The sequence below is a fragment of the Microcaecilia unicolor genome, chromosome 2, assembly GCF_901765095.1.
Source record: "Microcaecilia unicolor chromosome 2, aMicUni1.1, whole genome shotgun sequence".
Lineage (NCBI taxonomy): Eukaryota > Metazoa > Chordata > Amphibia > Gymnophiona > Siphonopidae > Microcaecilia > Microcaecilia unicolor.
The window spans coordinates 2,046,912-2,072,616 of record NC_044032.1 but is presented as its reverse complement, the minus strand read 5'-3'; the positions used below and the strand labels follow the sequence as shown (position 1 = coordinate 2,072,616).

Here is a 25,705-nt window from a genome sequence, read left to right as displayed (position 1 = left end):
ACCCAGACCTGGATACAGAGGGGAAGCAAGGAGGAGAGCTAGAAGGAAAGATAGTGGACCAGGAGGGTTTGTGGACCTGCCAGCTACTTGTGACCTGGATAAGTGACTGTTGGAAACAGAAGTTCTGGGTTTGATGGATCTTGGGAGGTAAGCGAGAGAGATGCTGAACCAGGACCCAGACTTGGATCCAGAGGGGAAGCAAGTAGGGAAGATAGAAGGAAAGATAATTGACCATGGGGGTTTGGGGACCTGCCAGCTACTTGTGACCTGGATTGGCGACTGTTGGAAACAGAAATTCTGAGTTTGATGGATCTTTGCTCTGACCCAGAATGCCAGAATGGCATTTCTTATTTTCTTCTTTATGGTCGGTACCTTGGATATGAGAATGGGGCCTCTAGAGCATGAGGCCCTGGATGCTTACTCCAATTTCCCTCCCCCTCTCCCCTCCCCCAGGGACAACCTTGCATGTGAGTCCTGGCACCTTTCTTTCTAGAAGAAAAGCACTATTTCAACATGTCAGCATAGTGGGTGAAATTTAAAAGAAGGTCACTGGAATTGAAGATACATTTCTCAAACCATAGCACAAGGGGATGTGATAGACGTCAAGAAGAATTAATCTTCAGAAGATATAACCAGCGATAAATATATGTACAAAAAATAATGCTTTCGTCAGAAGACAAGCCAGCGTGTTTATTGCATGCCCTTCCTTCTCTGTATGTGAAAGATACCACATATCTTGTGAGCTTTTGCCCTACTTATCTTATTTCCTGAAATAGATTCCCCATATATTTTGTGAGCTTTTGCTCTGTTTAGCTCTCTAATGTCAAGACTAGCAGTTGAAAAGAAGTGATTTCAGTTCACACGAAAATGAGGAACATCTCACTTCTCCTGACATTGATTTTCCTTAGTCTCCATGTACTGGGAAGTTCCAACAAAGGTATGTGATCGGTTCATTTTCCACTTCTGTAAATCTAACGTTTTTGTTACATTTTCTGAGTATCTTCAGTGTCTTCTAACTTTATGCAGTAGAACAATGGGTCACAATTTATAAACTTGTTGAGACAAAAGATACAGAGTAAGATATTAGAAGTTGGCAGATAAGAACCTTTGGGTCCAGTCTGCCCGATTTCTCTGTTTAAGAATCTATTACTGTCAGCTGATCTATGTGAAGTTTGATGCACTGGAATTGTTGTCCGTGAGTTATTTAGGAGTGGAGTGGAGGAGTAGCTTAATAATGCAGTGGGCTGAGATCCTGGGGAACTGGGTTTATTTATTTATTATGACATTTCTACCCTGCATTTTCCCAACGAAGCTCAGGTTCAATGCGGTTACATAACAAATTAAGAAGAAGCATTACAAGACAATTAATATTAATACAAGAATACAACTATTAAAAATTATTTTCATATTAGCTGAACACAGATTTGAAGACGTGAGCTTTAAGTAAACTTCTAAACCACATAAAATCAACTGAGTGTCTGATATACTTTGGTAATTAGTTTCAGAGTTTGGTACTTTGGTAAGAAAAATTAGCATTATGGATAGTTTTGTAGGTTCAATTCCCACTACAACTCCTTCTGACCCTAGGCAAATCATGTAACCCTCCATTGACCCAGGTGCCAAAAGAAAAAACCCATATTGTGAGCGCTCTAGGGACAGAGAAAGTACCCCCAAATTATATAAATGGTGCTTAAAATTATACATGCAAATTAAGAACATAAGAATACCCATACTGGGTCAAACTAATGGTCCATCTAGCCCAGTATCCTGCTTCCAGCAGTGGCCAAGCCAGGTAACAAGTACCTGGCAGATTCCCAAATAGTAGCAACATTCCAGAATTCCAAAGAGTAACAAGATTCTGGAATCACAAATAGAAGCAACATTCCATGCTACCAATCCCAGGGCAAGAAGTGGCTTCCCCCATGACCATCTCATTAACAGACTATGGACTTTTCCTCTGGGAACATGTCCGAACCTTTTTTAAAACTAGATACACTAACTGCTAAAAACTGGGTGCAAGTTCAATTTAATTGAATAACCAGCCAATTAGCACTGATAATTGAGTGCTAATGATCAATAATTGTCATTAATTAACATTTACACACATACATTTTTAGGGGTCCTTTTACTAAGGTGGGCTGAAAAGTGGCCTGTGCTAGTGTAAGCGCGTGTTCTAGATGCGCACAGATCCATTTTTCAGTGCACCTGTAAAAAATGCCTTTTTAAAATTTTGACCGAAAATTAACGTGCGGCAAATTGAAAATTGGCATGCATTCATTTTGCATCTGAGACCTTACCACCACCCATTGACTTAGCAGTAAGGTCTCACGCGTTAACCATGCGGTAATAGTCTATGCGCGTACAATGCCTTTTACCGCTCGGTTAGCGCCACGCAACGGAAAATAAAAATTATTTTCAGGCACATGTAGTGGATGCACATAAAAAATGAAATTACCTCCCGGGCCATGCAGTAATTTTTATTTTTGTTACACTTGTACCCTGTGCTTTCCCACTCATGGCAGGCTCAATGCGGCTTACATGGGGCAATGGAGGGTTAAGTGACTTGCCCAGAGTCACAAGGAGCTGCCTGTGCCTGAAGTGGGAATCAAACTCAGTTCCTCAGTTCCCCAGGACCAAAGTCCACCACCCTAACCACTCCTAGGCCACTCCTCCACTGTTGCTACTATTTGAAGTCAGCCCTTGCAGATGACCAATGTGGCTGCGCAGGCTTCTGCTTCTGTGAGTCTGACGTCCTGCACGTACGTGCAGGACGTCAGACTCACAGAAACAGAAGCCTGTGCAGCCTTCTACATGGAATGTTGCTAGTGGAATAGCCATTGTGACATCACTGATGAGGTTGGCTCTTAGGCATTGGTGGAATGAGGCATTATGACATCACAATATCAGCTCTGGTTACCAGAGACTGAAACACACTAAGGGGGGGAAAGTAAGCCAAGAATAGGACAATTGAGCCATTGTGACATCACTGATGAGGTTGGCTCTTGGGCATTGGTGGAATGAGGCATTATGACATCACAATATCAGCTCTGGTTACCAGAGACTGAAACACACTAAGGGGGGAAAGTAAGCCAAGAATAGGACAACTGAGCCATTGTGACATCACTGATGAGGTTGGCTCTTGGGCATTGGTGGAATGAGGCATTATGACATCACAATATCAGCTCTGGTTACCAGAGACTGAAACACACTAAGGGGGGAAAGTAAGCCAAGAATAGGACAATTGAGCCATTGTGACATCACTGATGAGGTTGGCTCTTAGGCATTGGTGGAATGAGGCATTATGACATCACAATATCAGCTCTGGTTACCAGAGACTGAAACACACTAAGGGGGGGAAAGTAAGCCAAGAATAGGACAATTGAGCCATTGTGACATCACTGATGAGGTTGGCTCGGGCATTGGTGGAATGAGGCATTATGACATCACAATATCAGCTCTGGTTACCAGAGACTGAAACACACTAAGGGGGGAAAGTAAGCCAAGAATAGGACAATTGAGCCATTGTGACATCACTGATGAGGTTGGCTCTTAGGCATTGGTGGAATAGAAACATAGAAACATGACGGCAGATAAAGACCATATGACCCATCCAGTCTGCCCATCCTCTGTAACCCCTAATTCTTCCTGTTCCTAAGCGATCCCACATGCTTATCCCTGAACTGAGTTCGATTCCCACTGCAGCTCCTTGTGATTCTGGGCAAGTCACTTAACCCTCCATTGTCCCTGGTACAAAATAAGTACCTGAATATATGTAAACCGCTTTGAATGTAGTTGCAAAAACCTCAGAAAGGCTACAGGGGTGTGCTGGTAAATTGTTAACAGGGGGCTCTCTCTCGCCAGCAAAGTAAAAGAGAATTCAGGAGGGGCCCAAGCCCACATTTTGGGATCCATTTGTTAAAGTAGCCATGGAGAACCAGCTCCCAAAATTCTTAAAAACTTAACAAACGGCTCTCGAGAGCCTGTGAGAGCCTGCTCTAGCACACCACTGGCTGTATGTCAAGTCCCATTTCCTTTTCCTTATTGGAGATTCTAGATGGAATGTTAATGTTGCTATTCCACTAGCAACATTCCATGTAGAAGCCTGCCCTTGCAGATCAGCAATGCAGCCGTGCAGGCTTCTGTTTCTGTGAGTCTGACGTCCTGCACATATGTCACTTAATTCTCCATCGCCCCTGGTACAATAAAAAATAAGTACCTGAATATATGTAAACCGCTTTGAATATAGTTGCAAAAACCTCAGAAAGGCGGTATATCAAGTCCCATTTCCCTGTCCCTTTTTAAACTCTGGAACAGTCCTCGACATATGGAACTCATTTGATGGAGGCCAAATCCAGAATTGAGATTCTAGAAGATGGAGCAGCTTAGTCTTGCGTAACCGGTTAGCGGCTAGGAAATAACCAGCTTTATCGTGCAATATAGCCAGCTATCCCCAAATATTCAGCGTATAGCTGGCTCTGTACGTGACTACATTGGGCCACGTAAATACCTGGAAGGCCGGTTTAAACTTAACCAGATATCTCCAAATATTAACAAAGCTGGTTAAAATCGGTGTTACATTGGCCACTGTTTGGAAAACAGGATACTGGGCTAGATGGACCCTTGGTCTGATCCAGTATGGCTACTCTTATGTTCTTATGTTCTAAATTGTCTTTTGGTCTTTGCAGGGGAATGTCCCTTCTTATCTGGTAGGCTTTTTCCCTTTATTAGGTAGGCAGTTATTGAAAGGGCAAGTCTTGTTATTGTTTCCATCAACCAAGTTGGTCAAGAATTCTAGACAGCTTTCAGCTTCGCTTCCTTATCAGGCTGCTCCATTAGGGAGTTCTCATCCTCCAGCTGTTCATTCTTTAACTAATTATTGTTCCGTAAGCATCTTAAAGGTGTATTGTTTAAGAAAACTGTGGGCTAATTTAAAGTTCAGTACGTTATCTTGATTGATATATATTCCCAGTTATACCTGCTGGTTTTGTTTTGGTTTTGTGATCCACATGGAACTGTAGAGGATGTTGCGGAATATAAGACTTAGGAGCCCTTTTAGTACAATAAGAATAAATCAAACATGACATAATACGTCAACAGTTAGAAGCTAAGGCACTTGTCATAAACTGGCCAGGGTTCACAAAGAGATCTAGGCAGGGTCGCCGAGAGACTGGGCCAGGCCTGGGGCCCCGCCCCCACCGCCTCCCCAAGGTCGCCACTGCCACTCCTCCCTCCAGCCCCCCCCCCCCCAAGGTCACCGCCACTGCTGCTCCTCCCTCCACTCCCCCGAGGTCGCTGCCGCCGCCGCTACCCCTCCACCCGCCCCCCCCTCCGTCCACCACTACTGGGCGGGGCCCCCTGCTTTGAAATCACAGTGCCTCCCACCTCCATGTGAAAGCGCTGCAGGCAGCAGATCGCCTACCTTCGGCCCTACTTCCCTCCCTGTGTCCAGCCCTCGTCTGACGTAACTTCCGCGAGGGCAGGAAACAAGGAGGGAAGGAAGCCCAAAAGGGAGGTGATTTCAATGCAGGGGGCCCAGTCCGGTGTCAGACGGTCGATGACAGAGGGTAGGTGGGACTGTGGCGCCGAGCCCCCCCCGGAGGCCTGGGCCCGGGAATTTTGTCCCCCCTGCCCCCCCCCCCTCGGCAGCTATGGATCTAGGTACAAGTATCAAAGCTGGTAGCTGATTGCTTGTTTTGTGAGGAGGAACGGGGAACCTTCTCACCCCTAAGAAAGCAGAGAGGGAATGATTTTATTATTAATATTTTTTTTTGCGCTTGCTGAGACATCCTGGTGCCTTATAACCATCTACTACTACTACTACTACTATTTAGCATTTCTATAGCGCTACAAGGCATACGCAGCGCTGCACAAACATAGAAGAAAGACAGTCCCTGCTCAAAGAGCTTATAATCTAATAGACAAAAAATAAATAAAGTAAGCAAATCAAATCAATTAATGTGAACGGGAAGGAACAGAGGAGGGTAGGTGGAGGCAAGTGATTACAAGTGGTTACGAGTCAACAGCAATGTTAAAGAAGTGGGCTTTCAGTCTAGATTTAAAGGTGGCCAAGGATGGGGCAAGACGTAGGGGCTTAGGAAGTTTATTCCAGGCGTAGGGTGCAGCGAGACAGAAGGCGCGAAGTCTGGAGTTGTCAGTAGTGGAGAAGGGAACAGATAAGAAGGATTTATCCATGGAGCGGAGTGCACGGGAAGGGGTGTAGGGATGGACGAGTGTGGAGAGATACTGGGGAGCAGCAGAGTGAATACATTTATAGGTTAGTAGAAGAAGTTTGAACAGGATGCGAAAACGGATAGGGAGCCAGTGAAGGGTCTTGAGGAGAGGGGTAGTATGAGTAAAGCGACCCTGGCGGAAGATGAGACGGGCAGCAGAGTTTTGAACCGACTGGAGAGGGGAGAGGTGACTAAGTGGGAGGCCAGCAAGAAGCAGATTGAGCCTTATAACCATCTAGGCTGGATACACTCCAAAATCTGATTGTGTAGAGGCTGCAGAGCCTTAAAGCCTGACTGCGGGAAGATTTCAACAAGCCTGTTGTATCTATTCCCTCAAGATACTGATAATGGAATTTTATCATCTGGTTTTGTGCAGAGGGGAGTGTTTGTTATAAGATGCCAATCATACTGTCAAGGGTTGACTGGAACTAATGTATTAAAATGCTGGAGAGAAGAAAGACAGAATGATGTAAGTAAGTTGGCCATTGTTATTTCATCTGCTTCATCAGCTGGAGTTAAAGTAAAGTGTGTTTGGTTCAATTTCACAACGGATGTGGACTAAGTTATACAAAACACAAAAACAGAACAGATGTCCAAGTTATGATGAAAAAAGTACTTTTTATTGAACAAAAATACCTGATGGGATCCATGTTTCGCCCTCTTATGAGCTGCTTCAGAGGTATAAAACTAAAAACAATAATAAAACAATGTATTATACATTTACTACTACTACTACTACTATTAAACATTTCTATAGTGCTACTAGACTTACGCAACATGAAAAGACAGTCCCTGCTCGACAGAGCTTACAATCTAAATTGGACAGACGAATAGACAGCTAGGGGTGGGGAAATTGCAGTGGTAGGAGTGATAAGTGAGGGTGTTGAGTAAGAGACAGTGTTTTTATGTAAATTACATTGTTTAATTATTGTTTTTAGCTTATGGGCTGCTTCAGGGGTATAAAATATAAGAGAGCAAAACATAGACCACATTGGGTGTATTTTGTTCGATAAAAACTACTTTTATCATCATAACATGGACTCTGGATCTGCTACGTTTTTGTGCTTATCCTCTGGTGTGGTTTTGAATAACCTCTTGGGTGTTTGCTAAGTACAGAAAGTCTGGTGTTGATGGAAAGATAAAACACGAAAACAGAGGAAATAGTCCTCTGCCTCCATGTTGTGTTGCCTTTTCCAATGATAATAAAAAATGTGGTACATGATGAAAAGAAATATTTGCAAAATCAGTTTATATCTCTCAAAAATATTCGTATGATTATTACTATCCAACTTGAGTTTTTCAGACATATAAGGTAATATGTAAATATTAGGTGGGTGTGAAAATAGCCATGTTATCTATTGCTTGACCTTATTACTTGACCTGTGATTCCCCTTCAGATCCAAGCTCCTCTCTGGGACGTAATGGGGGGAGTGTAGTTGCCTCTACAAATGACTCTTGATGACTCTTTTTCCAGGTGTGTCTCAGATAAGACTGATGGATGGAAACAGTTCCTGCTCCGGAAGACTGGAGATTAATCACAATAATTCTTGGGCGGCTGTCTGTTATGAAACTTCATCTCAGGAGCTGCCGATCACTGGACAAGAAGTCGAAGAGATGGGCTGTGGAACTGTCTTACAAGTATTCACACAATTTCACGCCATACCAAGTTCAATACCTCTCGTTGAGTACAATACTATTATGTGCATGGTAGTTCCAGGGAGTACAAGATGTGAACCCATAATAAGACAGACACAGCTCTGTAATTCAAAAAAATATATTGAAATCAACAGTTTGCATTTAGGTACTGTGTATGCATAATTTTCTTAGCACTCACATTACTAAACATCGAGGGGCATTTTCGATATGATGTGTTGCTTTTGTTATCTGTATACTTTCTGTGTATGCTGTATTACCCTCTCTATTTGTGCTATAAATGTGAATTTGGACATTTTACACAACACGTCCAAATTCTGAACAGGAAAGAAGGTCATTTTCGAAAAAGAAAATCTTTTTCCCCCCCCCCCCCCGAAAATACTATGGACGTTTTGTCTTTTGGACATTTTGCAATTTGGACTTTTTTTTGGTCCATTTTCGGAAGAAATAAAAAACCCATCCAAGTGCAAAACGCACAAATTCAAGCAATTGGGATGTAGGAGGAGCCAGCATTTTTAGCAGACTGTTCCCCCTGACATCCCAGGACAGCAAAAGGGCACCCTAGGGGGCATTGCAGTGGACTTCATAAACTGCTCCCAGATACACTTCTGACCATTGCTCCCTTACCTTGTGTGCGGAGCCCTCCAAAACCCACTACCCCCAAATGTACACCACTAACATAGCCCATATGGGGGAAGGGGGCACATATATGTGAGTACAGTGGGTTTCTGGTGAGTTTTGTAGGGCTCACAGTTTCCTCCACAAGTATAACAGGTAGGGGGAGGAAGGAGCCTGGGTCCACCTGTCCGCAGTGCACTGCACCCACCACTAGACTACTCCAGGGACCTGAGTATAACATCTGAGGCTGGCAAGTAATATTTTTCGTCACATTTTGGGGGGGGGGGGGGGTGGGAGGTGGTAAGTGACCACTGGGGTAATAAGGGGAGGTCATTCCTGATTCCCTCCAGTGGTCATCTGGTTATTTAGGGAACCTTTTTGTGCCTTATTCGTAATAAAAACAGGTCTAGCTCAAAACATCTAAGTTTTAGTCCTGGATGGTTTTGTTTTGTTCCATTATGGCTGAAAAACGTCTTAGAAATGCCTAAGTTCCGAACTGAACACGCCCCTGGCTGGACAATCGCAGGATCAACAGATAAAATGTATTACTTCGATATATAGAGAGGAATGCACAATGCCATGTGCAAGGGAGATTTGAACTCAAGCTTCACCAGATTTTTGGACCCTTTGGAGTTCTTTGGCTCTGCATTGACTTATGTGTTTCGTATAGTGCATCAGGTCATACACACACGGTCTTTTTAAAGACCATTTTATCTCCTCGGTTGTACAATCTTATAATTACCCCCATGCTATCAGACTCCTGAGGCAGGCACGAAACACGGTCCTGTGTTGAGTCGTGAGTATTGATTTTCTGGTATTGTGCACTGTTATATCTGCATTGCAGTAATACATTTTAATTGTTGATCCTGTGGTTTGTCCAGCCTTCCTTCATTCCCCACATTTTGATGTGTTTCTTCTATGTTTGTGCAGCGCTGCGTACGCCTTGTAGCGCTATAGAAATGCTAAATAGTAGTAGTAGTAGTAGTCTCTTGTAACCAGAGCTAATATTGTGATGTCATAATGCCTCAGTCCACCAATAAGAGCCAACCTCATCAGTGATGTCACAATGGCTTGATTGTCCTATACTTGGCTCACTTTTATTACATAGCTCTTTGAGCAGGGACTGTCTTTCTTCTATGTTTGTGCAGCGCTGCGTACGCCTTGTAGCGCTATAGAAATGCTAAATAGTAGTAGTAGTAGTCTCGTAATCAGAGGTGATATTGTGATGTCATAATGCCTCAGGCCACCAATAAGAGCCAACCTCATCAGTGATGTCACAATGGCTTGATTGTCCTATACTTGGCTCACTTTTATTACATAGCTCTTTGAGCAGGGACTGTCTTTCTTCTATGTTTCTGCAGCACTGCGTACGCCTTGTAGCGCTATAGAAATGCTAAATAGTAGTAGTATCTTGTAATCAGAGGTGATATTGTGATGTCATAATGCCTCAGGCCACCAATAAGAGCCAACCTCATCAGTGATGTCACAATGGCTTGATTGTCCTATACTTGGCTCACTTTTATTACATAGCTCTTTGAGCAGGGACTGTCTTTCTTCTATGTTTGTGCAGCGCTGCGTACGCCTTGTAGCGCTATAGAAATGCTAAATAGTAGTAGTAGTAGTCTCTTGTAATCAGAGGTGATATTGTGATGTCATAATGCCTCAGGCCACCAATAAGAGCCAACCTCATCAGTGATGTCACAATGGCTTGATTGTCCTATACTTGGCTCACTTTTATTACATAGCTCTTTGAGCAGGGACTGTTTTTCTTCTATGTTTGTGCAGCGCTGCGTATGCCTTGTAGCGCTATAGAAATGCTAAATAGTAGTAGTAGTAGTATTCTCGTGGGATTTTTGGTTCCCTCACTGTACTTCCTCAGTATTTCACCCTTCTGCTGCACCCTCTTATTAGGAAGCCTGACCCCTAGTGGTAGTACTGCAAGAATTCTGTTAGGGAATCAGAGGTGTCATTTTGAACTGGGCATCCGACAGGGTGGAAAGGTTACTCCTGCCCTCCACTAAACCTCAGGGACAGCCTCGGTAAAGCCAGAGAGCATCCACGGGGTTGGGTTATGCTAGGAGAGGGTATGGCTGCTGTTGAAAGAGTGCCATCAGATTTAAGTGATCTCCAGTTGAGAACTAGGAAGCTTGTGCCTTAGCGGGTGAAAAAGCCAATGGGGTATTTTTCAACATAGATGTGTCTCTCACTGTAAAACTAGAAGGACGTATCTAATTTTAGGCATTCCCAATGAGACCCTTGTCAATCTGCAGCCGTACCCTCTTTATATGTCTTACCCAGGGGTGGAAGAGGGGGTATTATACCTGCAAACATCAACTTTTGAAAATTGCTACTTGAGGGGTCCTTTTAGTAAGCTGCTGTAAAACGTGACCTGCGTTAGTGCTGGCGCATATTTTGGGTGTGGGCTGGGCCTTTATTTACGGTGGCTGGGAAAAAGGGAAATGGGCATTCGCTGAAATTAAAACTAGCCTACTTATGGGCTAAGCCTTTAATGTCACCCATTGATTTAGTGGTAAGGGCTTGTGCACTACTAGCGGAGTAACTATTGTGAGGAATATGAGGGTGAGAGGGAGAATGAAGGCACATGGAGGAACGAGGAGGCTGGAGAAGGAGGGAGACTGCCCCCCTGCGGCCCATGCACTCACCGGATGTCTCCCCTGAGGCCCATGCACACTGATTGTCCAGGGCTCGGGTTTCCCCACCCCCTGGCTACCAGGCAGACAGTGACTGAGCAGTGAACTCCTAGAACCTGGAATCCCAGGTGCACACTCATCGGGGGGGGGGGGGGGGGGGCAATAGATCTCTATCAAGACCAGGTAACAAAAATGTTTTAATTTGTGTAATACCAGGTTTAAACAAAAATGTTGTGTATTTAATGTTGGTGGGTTTCTGGGTGGGGGTGGGCTCTGTAGTGCCAAGGACGTTAAAAAAGTGTTCATATATAAAACTTTTTTTTTTTTTAAACTTGGGCACTGCAGAGACCACCCCCTACCGAGAAACCCACCAACATTAAATATAAATGTTGGTGGGTTTTATATTTAATGCTGGTGTGCATCAGGGTTGGGGGAGGGGATATGGCTACAGGGATGATTGGGGGGGGGAGGGTAGGGCTGATGCTGGGCTACAGAGAGGGATGGGGGTAGGGAAGGGCAAGGCTGATTCTGAGCTACAGGCCAATTTCAAAATTTTGGTCCTCTATTCTCAATTGATGAGGGTTAATCTGTGTTCTGCATGTGACCCAGGTGAGAGATTCTGCTTGCATATGGTTTGTATGGGATCTGTATCAGTCTGACTTGTCTGTTTTGTTCCAATGGAACACATTGCTGTTGTGTATATTCACTGCTGCCTTTTTAAAGGTGCTGTTATTGGTATTCGTGTGTTCAGAACTGGTGGTATTAAGGTTTGCAACATAGGTTCCAAGTATGTATGTGGTTTATGTTGATGCAGGACAACTGCTGGGCAGACTGTTTATTAAAAATCTGTCATCAAGTGCACTCTAAGGCATTAGTGTCCCAAGAAACACTACTCACACCCATATACATAGTGCCCACCCATATTAGCTCTGGGCCCACCCAAAATGTTAGGTCTGGCTACGCCACTGTTATGCACTTATGTACTGACTACTACTACTACTACTTAACATTTCTAGAGCACTACTAGGGTTACGCAGCGCTGTACAGTCCCTGCTCAAAAGAGCTTACAATCTAATGGGCGAAATGTCAAGTGTCAAGTGGGGGCAGTCTAGATTTCCTGAATAGAGGTATGGTGGTTAGGTGCCGAAGGTTTCCCTTACTCTCCTTCTCAGCTGTTTCCAGTGAATGCCTGATGCCAGCACTATTTCTCTGGAACCCTTCCCTGCCTCAATTCTTCGGCTTCTACTTTGGTAGGTGTTTACTTGCTCTGTTGTTTGCGTCTTCTCTACTTTGTTCCTCGTTGCTGACTTTGCCTGTACCTGGATTACTCTCTTGTCTACTGCCTGCCTACTGACATTGCCTGTACCTGGATCTCTCCCCTGCCTGCTTGCCTGTTGACATTGCCTGTTCCTGGATTACTCCCCTTGCCTGTTGCCTGCCTATTGACTTTGCCTGTACCTGGATCACTCTCTTGTCTGCTGCCTGCCTGACTGATCCGTTCACCACAGAGGCGTAGCCAGACACCCAATTTTGGGTGGGCCTGGGCGGAAGATGGGTGGGCAAAAGAACCCCACCCCATCTCATAGGTGATTTGGTCTCTCCTCTCGCCTGTATGCCATATGGTTTCTCAAATATCCCTCCTCCCCTGCACACCTTTTAAATTTCAGATTTTCAGTGAGGAGCAACTAATACACACTACTCATTTAGGCCCCACATCCTTCCCACTGATACAGCTTCCTGTTTCCGCATAGGCGGGAATACATCAGAGGGAAGGCTGTGGGGCCGGTGTAAGCAGTATGTATCAGACGCTGCTTCCTGCAGGTGAAGATCTGCTATTTATAAGGTATGCAGGAGGGACAGTTGTTGTGAGTTTTCAGCTTGGGAATCTCTGCTGGCCACATCATAGGTGTGCTGCTACTGGTGGGCCTGAGCTCAAAGTGGGTGGGCCTGGGCCCACCCAAGCCCACCCTTGGCTACGCCACTGGTTCACCACCCCGCTTCCAGCCCCGTCTCGTAAGTCCTGCAGGCCGCCTGCACCTAGGGGCTCAACCTCTAGGGAACCGAGGTCAGCACAGGTGAAACCTGGGGTTGTCCGGCCGCCAAGCAGAACCTGGTCCGAGTACCGGGCTCAGCAGTGCTCTACTTGCTACAAGAACTCACAAGTCTGACACTGTCCTCTCAAAGGAAATTGAACGATGTGATATCCATCAGTGAGCCTTCTCAGGAGTAGCCCCCATGCTCTGGAATTTACTCCCAAAGGGGCTACGTCTAACTTGAATCTACCTTTACTTCAGGAAGCAGGTGAAAGCCTGGCTCTTCTCCCAAGCCTTTAATACATGTAGTGACTGACTATACACCCACTCCTCACCTGGACTGGCTTGCTGCACACACTGGGGCTCATTTTCAAAAGAGAAGGGCGTCCATCTTTCGACATAAATCGGAAGATGGACGTCCTTCTCCGAGGGACATCCAAATCGGTATAATCGAAGCTTGATTTAGGACGTCTTCAACTGCAGTCCGTTGCAAGGATGGCCAAAGTTCAAGGGGGTATGCACGGCTGGAACTAAAATTTACACGTGTGATATTTCACATTGTATGTGGAAAAATTCAAACTGCAGGATTTGCACCTCCTCCTTCACATGTAGAAGTTTTTCAAAAGTGCTTAAGCTGTCCAGCCCTTTACAAGAGGGATTAGGGGAGATCATCCTCCTTAATCCCCATTTCCCTCTCCAAATAAAAAAAAGATGATTGCAGCCTTTCTGTTGTATTTGTAGGTTTGCAAAATGGCTGGCATACACATGAAGTTTGGGGGGGGGGGGGGGGGGGGAGGAGGTCACAGTTTACATATGTAAATTGCCAGGTTACAGCCATTGATGTTTTCTGTATTATGCAGCTCCTGTAGTACTCTGCAGCTCCTCAGTACCTCTCCACTCTCATCTTTCCCTACATTCCTCCCCGGGAACTCCGTTCACTGGGTAAATCTCTCTTATCTGCACCCTTCTCCTCCACTGCTAACTCCAGATTCTGTTCCTTTTATCTTGCCGCACCATATGCCTGGAATAGACTTCCTGAGCCGGTATGTCAAGCTCCATCTCTGGCCGTCTTCAAATCTAAGCTAAAAGACCATCTTTTTGATGCTGCTTTTAACTCCTAACCCTTATTCACTTGTTCAGAACCCTTATTTCATCATCCTCACTTTAATATTACCTTATCTCTTGTTTGTTATTTTTGTCTGTCCTAATTAGATTGTAAATTCTGTTGAGCAGGGACTGTCTCTTCATGTTCAAGTGTACAGCATTGGGTACGTCTAGTAGCGCTATAGAAATAAGTAGTAGTCGTCTTTGGGATTCCTGAATCTTGCTACTCTTTGGGATTCCACACAGAATGTTGCTACTCTTTGTCTTTATCCCTTATTTGTCCTGTTTGTCTGTCCTAATTAGATTGTAAATTCTGTCGAGCAGGGACTGTCTCTTCATGTTCAAGTGTACAGCATTGGGTACTTCTAGTAGCGCTATAGAAATGATAAGTAGTAGTAGTAGTCTTTGGGATTCCGGAATGTTGCTACTCTTTGGGATTCCGGAATCTTGCTACTCTTTGTCCTTATCCCTTATTTGTCCTGTTTGTCTGTCCTAATTAGATTGTAAGCTCTGTCGAGCAGGGACTGTCTCTTCATGTTCAAGTGTACAGCACTGCGTATGTCTAGTAGCAATATAGAAATGATAAGTAGTAGTATTTATACTTGTAAAATGAATACTCTCGCTGCATTTAGCTGGTATTTCCACATGCATTTCTGCAGGTAAGAAGATGTTGTAAGTTGGCAGATCCTTTTCTAAAAAAAAAAAACGTTGCAACTGACCTGTCTCATTATTAGCATTTGTATAGCGCTACCAGATGCACGCAGCGCTGAACACCTGATACAAAGATACAGTCCCTGCTCAAAAGAGCTTACAATCTAAATAATACAGACAGACAAGACAGTTACGGGTGAGGGAAGTAATGGGTGAGAAGGGAGGAAGGGACAAGGGGAGGGCAACTGAGTAGTGGCTAGGAGCTAAAAGCAGCAGTCAAAAGGTGGGTTTTCAGCATAGATTTGAAAACAGGTAGAGATGGAGTTAGACGTATAGGTCCAGGAAGTCTATTCCAGGCATAAGGTGCCGCAAGAGAAAAAGAACGAAGCCTGGAGTTAGCAGTGGAGGAGAAGGAGGACGACAAGAGAGACTTGTCCAGTGAGCGGAGTTCACGGGGAGGAATGTAGGGAGAGATTAGAGCAGAGAGGTAATGGAGGGCTGCAGATTGGATGCATTTAAAGGTCAGTATGAGAAGTTTAAGCAATGCGGAAGCGGACAGGGAGCCAGTGAAGTGACTTGAGGGGCGGGCTAGTGTGGGTATAACGATTCTGGCGGAAAACAAGTTGTGCCGCAGAATTTTGGACAGATTGGAGAGGAGAGAGATGGCTGAGCGGAAGACCAGTGAGAAGTAAATTGCAATAGTCCAAGCGAGAGGCAACAAGGGTGTGGATAAGGGTTCTGGCAGCGTATTCAGAAAGGAAGGGGCAAATTTTGCTAATATTGCAGATAAAGAAGCGACAGGTTTTGCCGATTTGTTGAATATGGGCAGAGAAGGAGAGAGAGGAATCAAAGATGACTCCAAGGTTACGAGCCGAGGAGACAGGGAGGACGTGAGAGCCATTAACAGATATAGAGAAAGGGGGAAGAGGGGAGGTGGGTTTAGGGGGAAAATGAGAAATTCCGTTTTGGTCATGTTGAGCTTTAGATGGCGTTGAGACATGCAAGCAGCAATGTCAGACAAGCAGGCTGAGATTTTGTCCTGGATCGAGGTTGAGATTTCAGGGGTGGAGATGTAGATCTGAGAGTCATCAGCGTAAAGATGGTACTGGAAGTCATGGGATGAAATCAGGGTACCAAGGGAAGATTTATAGATGTCTCAATTCTGATCTCTGCTTTCTCTAAAATGGGTCTTGTAGAGTGAAGGTCCTTGTCAATGAATAACCAACTTATCTCATTTATCTCATTTTCTGCTTAGATATCTCTGATGTGAGACTTGTAAATAGAAACAGCCCCTGCGATGGAAGCTTGGAGATCTATCTCAACCAGATGTGGTATCGAGTGCCTTCAAAAGAACCATCTACGGATTTCAGAGTGGGTAAAGTGGCATGCAAACAACTTGGATGTGGTGATTTCCGACATACACCAAACTTACCTTCAGACATCCATCATTCTCTACTTGTTGAATGCACCGGTGAGGAGAATCATTTGTCCAAATGCCTCACCTACACTGAAAGTCCTTTCAATTACACTTCTCATCCTCTTGGAGTGCTTTGCGGAATACCAGGTAATGTGATGCATTCCAACAAATTACTGAAATGGAAAGGACACACATATCATAGTGTGTCTTTATTTTACTGGTTTGTTTTAATATGTTGAGTAGCATCTCCCCCAAATGCTCCTCTATCTATAGTAAGAATATTTCTGTAGTCTGCTCCTAGTAATATATTTCACAACAAAAAATGCAGCAAACAACTTAAAATTGTGAAAAAAATAATATAGATAAAAAAACAATGACCACATTAGCCTGATGTTATCTGTCAAGACATAACAAACCCTTTGGTATATATTAACCATTCAGCATATACAAAAACGTAAACACACCACACTCTAAGAAAATCACTATGTGGCCCATTTACAAAAGCATTTGAAGAGCCTACGTACGTCCAGCGTACACCAAATCAGCATTACCGCTCGGTTGCTGTGTGCCCTGGGCAGGGCTGCTGAGAGGGGGTGGGGGCAGGGAGGACAAACTTCTCCGGGCCCGGGCCTCTAAGGGGGCCCGGCACCAGGGTCTCTCTCCTTCTCCTGCTCCCCGGTCTCACCTGCCTGCCCTCAGCTCCATCAGCGACACCCTTCTGTCTGCCACCGGGTCCCCTGCATTTGAAAAAGGGAGAGTCTATAGTTAGCAGTGCAGCGCCTCGCGTGTTTGAGAGCGGCGGATTGTCTCGGGCCTTCCCTCACTGTGTGCCGCCCTTGCCTGATGTAACTTCCTGTTTCCACGAGGGCGGGGCACAGTGAGGGAAGGGGCCCGAAGGAAGGCGATCTGCCGCTTTCACACGGAGGTGAGGCGCTGCTGATTTGAATGCAGGGGGCCCGGTGGCGGACGGAGGGGGGCTGTCGACGGGGCTGGGGGTGGGCGGGTGGAGACTGGGGACTGCAGCGCCGGCGGCCTGAGAGCAGGAGAGGGAGATGACAGTGGTAGCGATGGGGGGGGGGTGGTGGGGGCCCCGGGGGCGACCTTGCCCAGGGCCCGGCTCAGTCACTCAGCGGCCCAGGCCCGGAGCAGTAATTCTGAATGTGGCGCACACTGAAAACATGCGGTAGAAAATATTTTTAGATATTTTATATTTTCTACCGCGTGGCACTTACCGGCAGTAAATGGCAGTGTGCACTCGCTGTATGTGTACCGCCTGTGTAGCACGTGAGACCTTACCGCTAAGCCAGGCTGAAAATGGACACACGCTAGTTTTTATTTTGGTGCATGTCCATTTTGGGGCCCCTTCATAAAAGGCCTTTTTCCAGGATGCAGCATAAACTGGCCGGGTGCACGCACAAAAGACGTGCTTCCACTGCCGCCGGCCACTTTTTACCACGGCTTAGTAAAATGGCCCCTTAGAGATAATCTAAAGTTATCACAAGTAAGAAAAAGCCTCAGGGGCCCTTTTACTAAGGTTCACCAAAAAAATGGCCTGCGCTAATGTAGGTCTCAAGCGTTAACCAGGCGATAATCGTCTACGCACGTACAATGCTGATTACTGCCCAGTTAGAACCACGCACGTAAAAAATGAAATTACCACCTGGGCCACGAAGCGAGCACAGAATGAGAGAGACAGGGGGAAAACCCAGATGGAGAGAGACAGGAGGAAAAACTCGTAAGTAAGGAGAAAGGAACTCTGGAAACAGAAGGGAGACAGGATTGTGCAAAAGGAGCTGAAATTAAGGAGCAACTTTGCTTGCTTACTCTAGGATTTTTTTAAAAAAATCTCCATTTAAAAAGGAGAGGTGACCCGTCCCAATTAAACTCCTTTGAAGTACCTGCACTTTTGAGGGGTAGATCTCTCACCAAAGAGGATAGCTGCTGCCTTTAACCCAAAGAACAGTTGAGGAAAAAGTAGGGCCTTTGTTAGGACTTCTTCTGTTTTCTCTTTTCCAACAACAGGTGCAAAAACGTATGCAAATGAAGTATGGCTGGGAAATATTGAGGGGCATAATTGAATGGGGCGCCCAAGTTTTCATGAGGGTGTCATAGTAACATAGTAGATGACAGCAGAAAAAGACCTGCATAGTCCATCCAGTCTGCCCAAGACAAACTCATATGTGTATACCTTACCTTGAATTTGTACCTGTCCTTTTCAGGGCACAGACCATATAAGTCTGCCCAGCAGTATTTCCCGCCTCCCAACCACCAGTCCCGCCTCCCATCACCGGCTCTGGTACAGACCGTATAAGTCTGCCCTCCCCTATCCTCGCCTCCCAACCACCACCCCCTCTTCCCCCCAACTGCTCCGCCACCCAATTTCAGCTAAGCTCCTGAGGATCCATTCCTTCTGCACAGGATTCCTCTATGCATATCCCACGCATGTTTGAACTCCGTTACCGTTTTCATCTCCACCACCTCCCGCGGGAGGGCATTCCAAGCGTCCACCACCCTCTCCGTGAAAAAATACTTCCTGACATCTTTCCTGAGTCTGCCCCCCTTCAATCTCATTTCATGTCCTCTCGTTCTACCGCCTTCCCATCTCCGGAAAAGATTCGTTTGCGGATTAATACTTTTCAAATATTTGAACGTCTGTATCATATCACCTCGCAGGACGGCCCCGTAAAGGGGCGGGGCAACGCGTATTATCGAAACAAGATGGACGTCCATCTTTCATTTCGATAATACGGTCAGGGACGCCCAAATCATGAAATTTAGGTCGACCTTAGAGATGGTCATCCTTAGGTCATTTTTCAGATGGTCGTCCTCGGTTTTCGGCGATAATGGAAACCAAAGACGTCCATCACCAAGCCATTTGGTCGTGGGAGGAGCCAGCATTTGTACTGCAATGGTCCCCCTCACATGCCAGGACACCAACCGGCCACACTAGGGGGCACTGCAGTGGACTTCACAAATTGCTCCCAGGTGCATAGCTCCCTTACCTTGGGTGCTGAGCCCCCCAACCCCCCCAAAACCCACTCCCCACAATGGTACACCACTACCATAGCCCTTAGGAATGAAGGGGGGGCACCTACACGTGGGTACAGTGGGTTTCTGGTGGGTTTTGGAGGGCTCTCATTTACCATCAAAAATGTAACAGGTAGGGGGGGAAGGGCCTGGGTCCGCCTGTCTGAAGTACACTGCACCCACTACAACTGCTCCTGGGACCTGTATACTGCTGTGATGGACCTGAGTATGGCATTTGAGGTTGGCAAAAAAGTATTTTTAACTTTTTTTATGGTGGGAGGGGGTTAGTGACCACTGGGGGAGTAAGGGGAGGTGATCCTCGATTCCCTCTGGTGGTGATCTTGTCAGTTCGGGCACCTTTTTGAGGCTTGGTTGTAAAAAAAAATGGACCAAGTAGACCATGTGCTCGTCAGGGACTCCCTTGTTTTTTTCATTATCGGCCGAGGACGGCCATCTCCTAATCACGTCCCAGTCCCGCCTTCGCTATCCTGCCAACACGCCCCCATGAACTTTGGTCGTCCCCGCAACGGAAAGCAGTTAAGGGTGCCCAGAAATCAGCTTTCGATTATGCCGATTTGGACGACCTTGCAAGAAGGACGCCCATCTCCCGATTTGTGTCGAACGATGGGCATCCTTCTCTTTCGAAAATGCCCCAGATTGTGTCACTGAAGTTGTTGCCCCAGTTACAGCTTCTGCCTCTGTGCGGACTGAAAGCATGATCCAAGGAGAGTAGCCGGTTCCATGTATCAAATGTCTATGGTTTGAATCTCTCATAAGTGGAAGAAGACAGGAGGTGGTAATATTGAGAAGCATCCGTGAGAATGAGAAACACACCAATGTAATGTTTGCTGAAGCATCAAAGATCTCCTACAGTGGGGAAAAAGAAGGTGTGCTAAAAGAGTACAGTTTGACACAGATCATGAGACCCTGCAGGATTAATACCATGACTCCATCTGCCCTTAAACTGAAGAATCGATATGCAGGTCTGGAAGTAGAAGGGGTGAGAGCATCTCAAGGACAGGAGGAACTGAAGCTCAAAATCTAAAAAGGTGCTGGATCGGTGACCACTAGGAAGCAAAAGGTTGACGTGGTCAGTGATTCCCATTCCGAGGAGTAAAGGAGCATCCATCTTCCGACCATACACAATGTTCTAAGATGTGTGCTGTCTGCAAGGTCCCAAGATTCAAGATGTTATGGAGAGTTTGCTGAGACTCATCAATCCTAATGACTATTGTCAGATGCTGCTCATCCATTTTGGCCCAAATGATACTGTTAGGTCCCCCTCCAAATGTATCAAAAGTGAATACTTGGCTCTGGTAAAGAAAATGAAGCAGATAAGTGCACAGGTAGTGTTCTCCTTGAACCTCCCTGTCGAAGGTAAAGGCCAAGGCAGAGACGCATGCATTCTGGATATGAATGCATGGATGGTGTCATTGAGAGCATTTTGGTTTCCTGGAACATGGAATGATGTTTTAAGGGCAGCTAAACAGAGGTGGTGTCAAATCTATCAAAGAAGGGAAGAAGTGTCTTCAACAGCAGACTGACTAACCTACTGTAGAGGGCTTTAAACTAGAATTCCTGTGGCTGGGTGATCAAAGCCCCAAGTAAGTATAAACCCTTGGGTAAGTGAAACATTAAATACCTCTAAACAAACGGGGAAAAAAGACAACATCTGGAAAGTTGTGTATACTAATGCCCATTATAGAAATTTGTTTTCATATGGGGATGCATCAGGCCAATTACTGGAGCCAGTGTACCACCACAAACCAATGTCCCAATCGTAACAAGGTTTGTTGAACCAATTGAGATACATTCGTTCAGAGTAGGTACACAGATAAACTGGAAACTTGGAGTAATGGCATTGCCATCCCAAGCTCCCACAGTTGGCAATGCTTGCAAGGCAGTGGCATAGCCAAGGGTGGGCTTGCGTGGGCCCAGGCCTACCCACTTTGAGCTCAGGCCCACCAGAAGCAGCACACCTATGTTGTGGCCAGCAGAGATTCCCAAGCTGAAAACTCCCAACAACTGTCCCTCCTCCATACCTTATAAATAGCAGATCTTCGCCTGCAGGAAGCAGCGACTGATACATACTACTTACACCGGCCCCACAGACTTCCCTCTGACGTATTCCCGCCTATGCGGAAACAGGAAGCTGCATCAGTGGGAAGGATGTGGGGCCTACATGAGTAGTGTGTGTTAGTTGCTCCTTACTGAAAATCTGAAATTTTAAAAGGTGTGCAGGAGAGGAGGGATATTTGAGAGACCATATGGCATGCAGGCGAGAGGAGAGACCAAATCACCTATGGGATGGGGTGGGGTTCTGCCCACCATCTTGGGCCCAGGCCCACCCAAAATTGGGTGTCTGGCTACGCCCCTGTTGCAAGGTAATTGTCTCTTTGGGAACTTCATGTCGTAGCACAGTCATGACAGGGTAAGGAGTATCAGCATACACACTATCTTGGCCATCGTACAGACCATAATCTGTGGTCCGGGTACTAACAGCCAAGGGGTGAAGACAGGAGCAATCCCCATTCACTTCCAAAATGGCACCTCTAGCAGTGGTCTCATGCTGCTACTACTACTAGGGCCATATTTAGAAATGGGGATTGCTCCTACTTGTAAAAGGCTCTGATGGAGGGAGGGGTCCTTGGGGGGGTGTCAGATGGGTAATTTTACAACTGAGTGTCTTTATTTAGGTGCTCTGAGTTCGCATGGTAGGAACCTAAGCGAGAAGGTTCTGTTACAGAATAAGAGTAACCCGGTATCAGTATAGCCAATACATAGGTGACTGCCATAGAGCAAGTGTAAGTGCAACCACCTAAATACAGCAGGGATGTGTGTAACGTACAGTATTTTGTATGCGACCTGTGTAAGTGGGAGACATGCCTGTATCACACCTGGGTGTGTCCCCTTGTAAATACCTGCTATGCAAGTTAAATGGGTATTTACTGACTAGCGCTTAGATAGATGACTGAAAGTTACACACCTAACACATATATTAATGTAAATGGCTGGTTTATAGAATTGCCCCATATACATATAGGTACCAGCGGACAGTATATCACAGACATATTCAATACTGCCAGCTATAATTTAACGGAATCGGGAACTTAAACCTCAAACCCCGTTCTAAATCGTTCAGTACATTTTCACGGAAGTGCTTATCTTAAGTCTGGAGTCTTTTGATGTTCATCTAAGTCAGACCGTGGTTAACGGTGGCCTCCGTTTACGCCACTGCTGCATTAGAATCACTGGTCAATTGTTAGTCCGTTCAGTGCGTCGACGGATCACGCAAGACGCACTGAACGGACTAACAATCGACCAGTGGTTCTGATGCAGCAGTGGCGTAAACGGAGGCCACCGTTAACCACGGTCTGACTTAGATGAACATCAAAAGGCCCCAGACTTACGATAAGTACTTCTGTGAAAATGTACTGAACGATTTAGCACTGGGTTTGAGGTTTAAGTTCCCGATTCTGTTGTTCATCATTATTACTACTAAAAGACAATCGTTTTTGATACCAGGAGGTTTTATGCCAGTGATGAAGCAGTCCTAGCCCTTTTTTTCTGCCTACATAGCGAAAAAGGTGCTTCTTGAGGCTTTTTCCTCTGAAAATAAATCAATTTTTATGTAGTAGGCTTACAAGTCTTGTCTCTTTGGCTTATACTAAGAAGTTATCCTTGCAGTAGAGACTTGTACCCTAACGTATATGTTATAGTTATAATTTAACCCCAGATTCTAAGGAACTTTGTGCATACATGTTACAGAATAAAGGGATTTACATGTAGAAATTATTTAATTAGCTTTAATGTGCAATACTTGCCAATTATTGCTGTTAATTGTCATAAACTTTCACCAGTTGGTATTTGTGCGTGAATGCCCTTAGTCGTTATTCTGTAAAATCCATGCGTTAATTCCAGCGTATGCAATGGCAAGGTGGGAGGGGAATGGGCTGGCCGTGGCTGTGCCTGGGGTTAGCAGTAGGACTTTATAGAATTCTGGCATCAGTTAGGTGTAAGTGGGCGTTACCTACAGTTAGATGTGCTAATGCACACTTAGGCTAGTTTTTTGATAAGGGCAATTGCATGCACAATTGTGCTTATAGAATTTGCACTCACCCGATCTATATATGGCGTGCTGAGTTACGCACATAAATTCAGGTGTGCTCCCAAGTTATGCACACAACTTAATTGAATAACGAGTCAATCAGTGCTGATAATTGGGCAATAAGCAGTAATCGGCAAAAAGTAGAATTTACGTGTGCATCTTTTCAAGCATATTCTATAAAGAGGCCTGTATAAAATCTAGCGCGCGTACCCTGAAAGGGGGTGTAGCCATGGGAGCAGTATGTGTGTGTCTGGGGCATTCCAAAAATGTATGCGCCTTTGTATAGAATTAGGGGGAACAGTGCCTAATGTATACATAGGTATTTACACCAGGTTTTTTTATTTTATTTTTATTATTTACCTGGAATAAACTTCCTGAGCCCCTACGTCTGGCCCCATCCTTGACCATCTTTAAATCTAGATTGAAAGCCCACCTCTTCAACATTGCTTTTGACTTGTAACCACTTGTACCTCTCGCTTCTACCTACCCTCCTCTCCTCTTTCCTCTACACATTAATTGATTTGTTTGCTTTATTATTTGAGCAGGGACTGTCTTTCTTCTATGTTTGTACAGCGCTGCGTACGCTTTGTAGTGCTATAGAAATGCTAAATAGTAGTAGTAGTTTTCCTTGGTGTAATTGGCCACACTGAAATGTGGCTGCAACTCCCTTCATGTAATGGAGCAAATCCAGGACTAGCTGAGCCTATTCGGTCCTCATGGAATGAGCTGAAAACTCTTGGTTCAAAGGACAGATTACAAAAGTTGTCTGCTGGTTTGGTGTCTTTCAGGTCTCCCTTTTACTACCAGACTTGTGGGCAGTGAGAGTCCGTGTGTTGGGCAGGTGGAAGTTTTTATAGAAAATTCCTGGAAAGCAAATTGTTTTGAAGGTCGGGACATCCAGACTGCTGTGGTAGTGTGTAGGGAGCTGGGATGTGGATCTGCTGTTGATGTTCTAAGAAGATCCCATCTCTGGAACACCTCAAGACCATTGTGGCACAAGACTGTCACCTGCAGAGGTTACGAGCATCGGCTATCCCAGTGCAGACGAACACGGAGGCTAAGCGATCACTGTGAAGATCCAGAGCACTTCTTTGGAGTCACGTGTTCAGGTGGGTTTTTAAATTTTTATCTAGTCCAAGGAGAAGCAGATCTTGTGTTATTTCTGTCTCTTTACCCAGCTTCATTGGGGACCGGGTTCAATTCCCACTGCAGCTCCTTGTGACTCTAGGCAAGTCACTTAACCTTCCTTTGCCACAGATACAAAATAAGTTCCTATTTATAATATGTAAACTGCTTTAATTGTAATCGCAGAAAGGCAGTATATCAGATCCCATCCCCTTTCCCATCCCTTAACTATATCACGGTAGAGTCTTTAGGGGTCTGTTTACTAAAGTATGCTTTGCAGTCACAGTACATTAGTTGCCAAAATGAATGCATAATAACTGCAAACCCTGTGTGGTAACTGCTAGGGGTGTTGCCAACATCTGCCTTTCAGCTGCCATACGATAACTGCATTGCCAATAACAAGGATGTATTCAAGCTATTGTCAATGCAATTATTTATTTATTTATTTGTTACATTTGTATCCCACATTTCCCCACTTATTTGTAGGCTCTATCAGGCTTATTTTCGAAAGTGATCGCCGTCCATTTCCCGACATAAATCGGGAGATGGCCGGCGATCTCTGAAAAGCAGCGAAATCGGTATGATCGAAAGTGGCATTTTTGACAGCATCGCCGCGCCGGCGAAAGTTCAAGGGGGCGTGTCGGTGGGGTAGCGAAGGCGGGCATGGGCGTGGCTACCAGATGACCGGCTTTCACGGATAATGGAAAACAAAAAGCGGCGTTCATCAGTATTTCGCCGGGTTTGCTTGGTCGTTTTATTTTCACGACCACACTAAAAAAATAAAAATAAAAACCTTTTTTGCCAGCCTCAAATGTCATACCCAGCTCCCTGACAGCATTATGCAAGTCCCTGGAGCAGTCTTTAATGGGTACAGTGCACTTCAGGCAGGCAGATCCATGTCCATCCCCCCCCCCCCCCCCCCCACCTGTTACACTTGTGGTGGTAAATGTTAAGCCCTCCAACCCCCCCCCCCCAAACCCACTGTACCCACACGTAGGTGCCCCCCCTTCACCCATAAGGGCAATGGTAATGGTGTAGAGTTGTGGGGAGTGGGTTTGGGGGGGATTTGGGGGGGCTCGGCACCCAAG

The 25,705-nt window shown here is 45.5% G+C and overlaps 1 protein-coding gene across 1 annotated transcript in view; it reads left to right on the top strand.

Annotated features, from left to right (window-relative positions):
- The first annotated feature begins 830 nt into the window (after positions 1 to 830).
- Positions 831 to 25,705, top strand: part of LOC115461765 (scavenger receptor cysteine-rich type 1 protein M130-like) — a 114,596-nt gene continuing 89,721 nt past the window's right edge. Inside the window, exons 1-4 of the mRNA XM_030191810.1 lie at positions 831 to 937; positions 7,705 to 8,031; positions 16,196 to 16,504; positions 24,281 to 24,601. Of these exons, the coding sequence (XP_030047670.1) occupies positions 868 to 937; positions 7,705 to 8,031; positions 16,196 to 16,504; positions 24,281 to 24,601 (1,027 nt within the window). The 5' untranslated portion in view covers positions 831 to 867. The remainder of the gene's footprint in view (positions 938 to 7,704; positions 8,032 to 16,195; positions 16,505 to 24,280; positions 24,602 to 25,705) is intronic.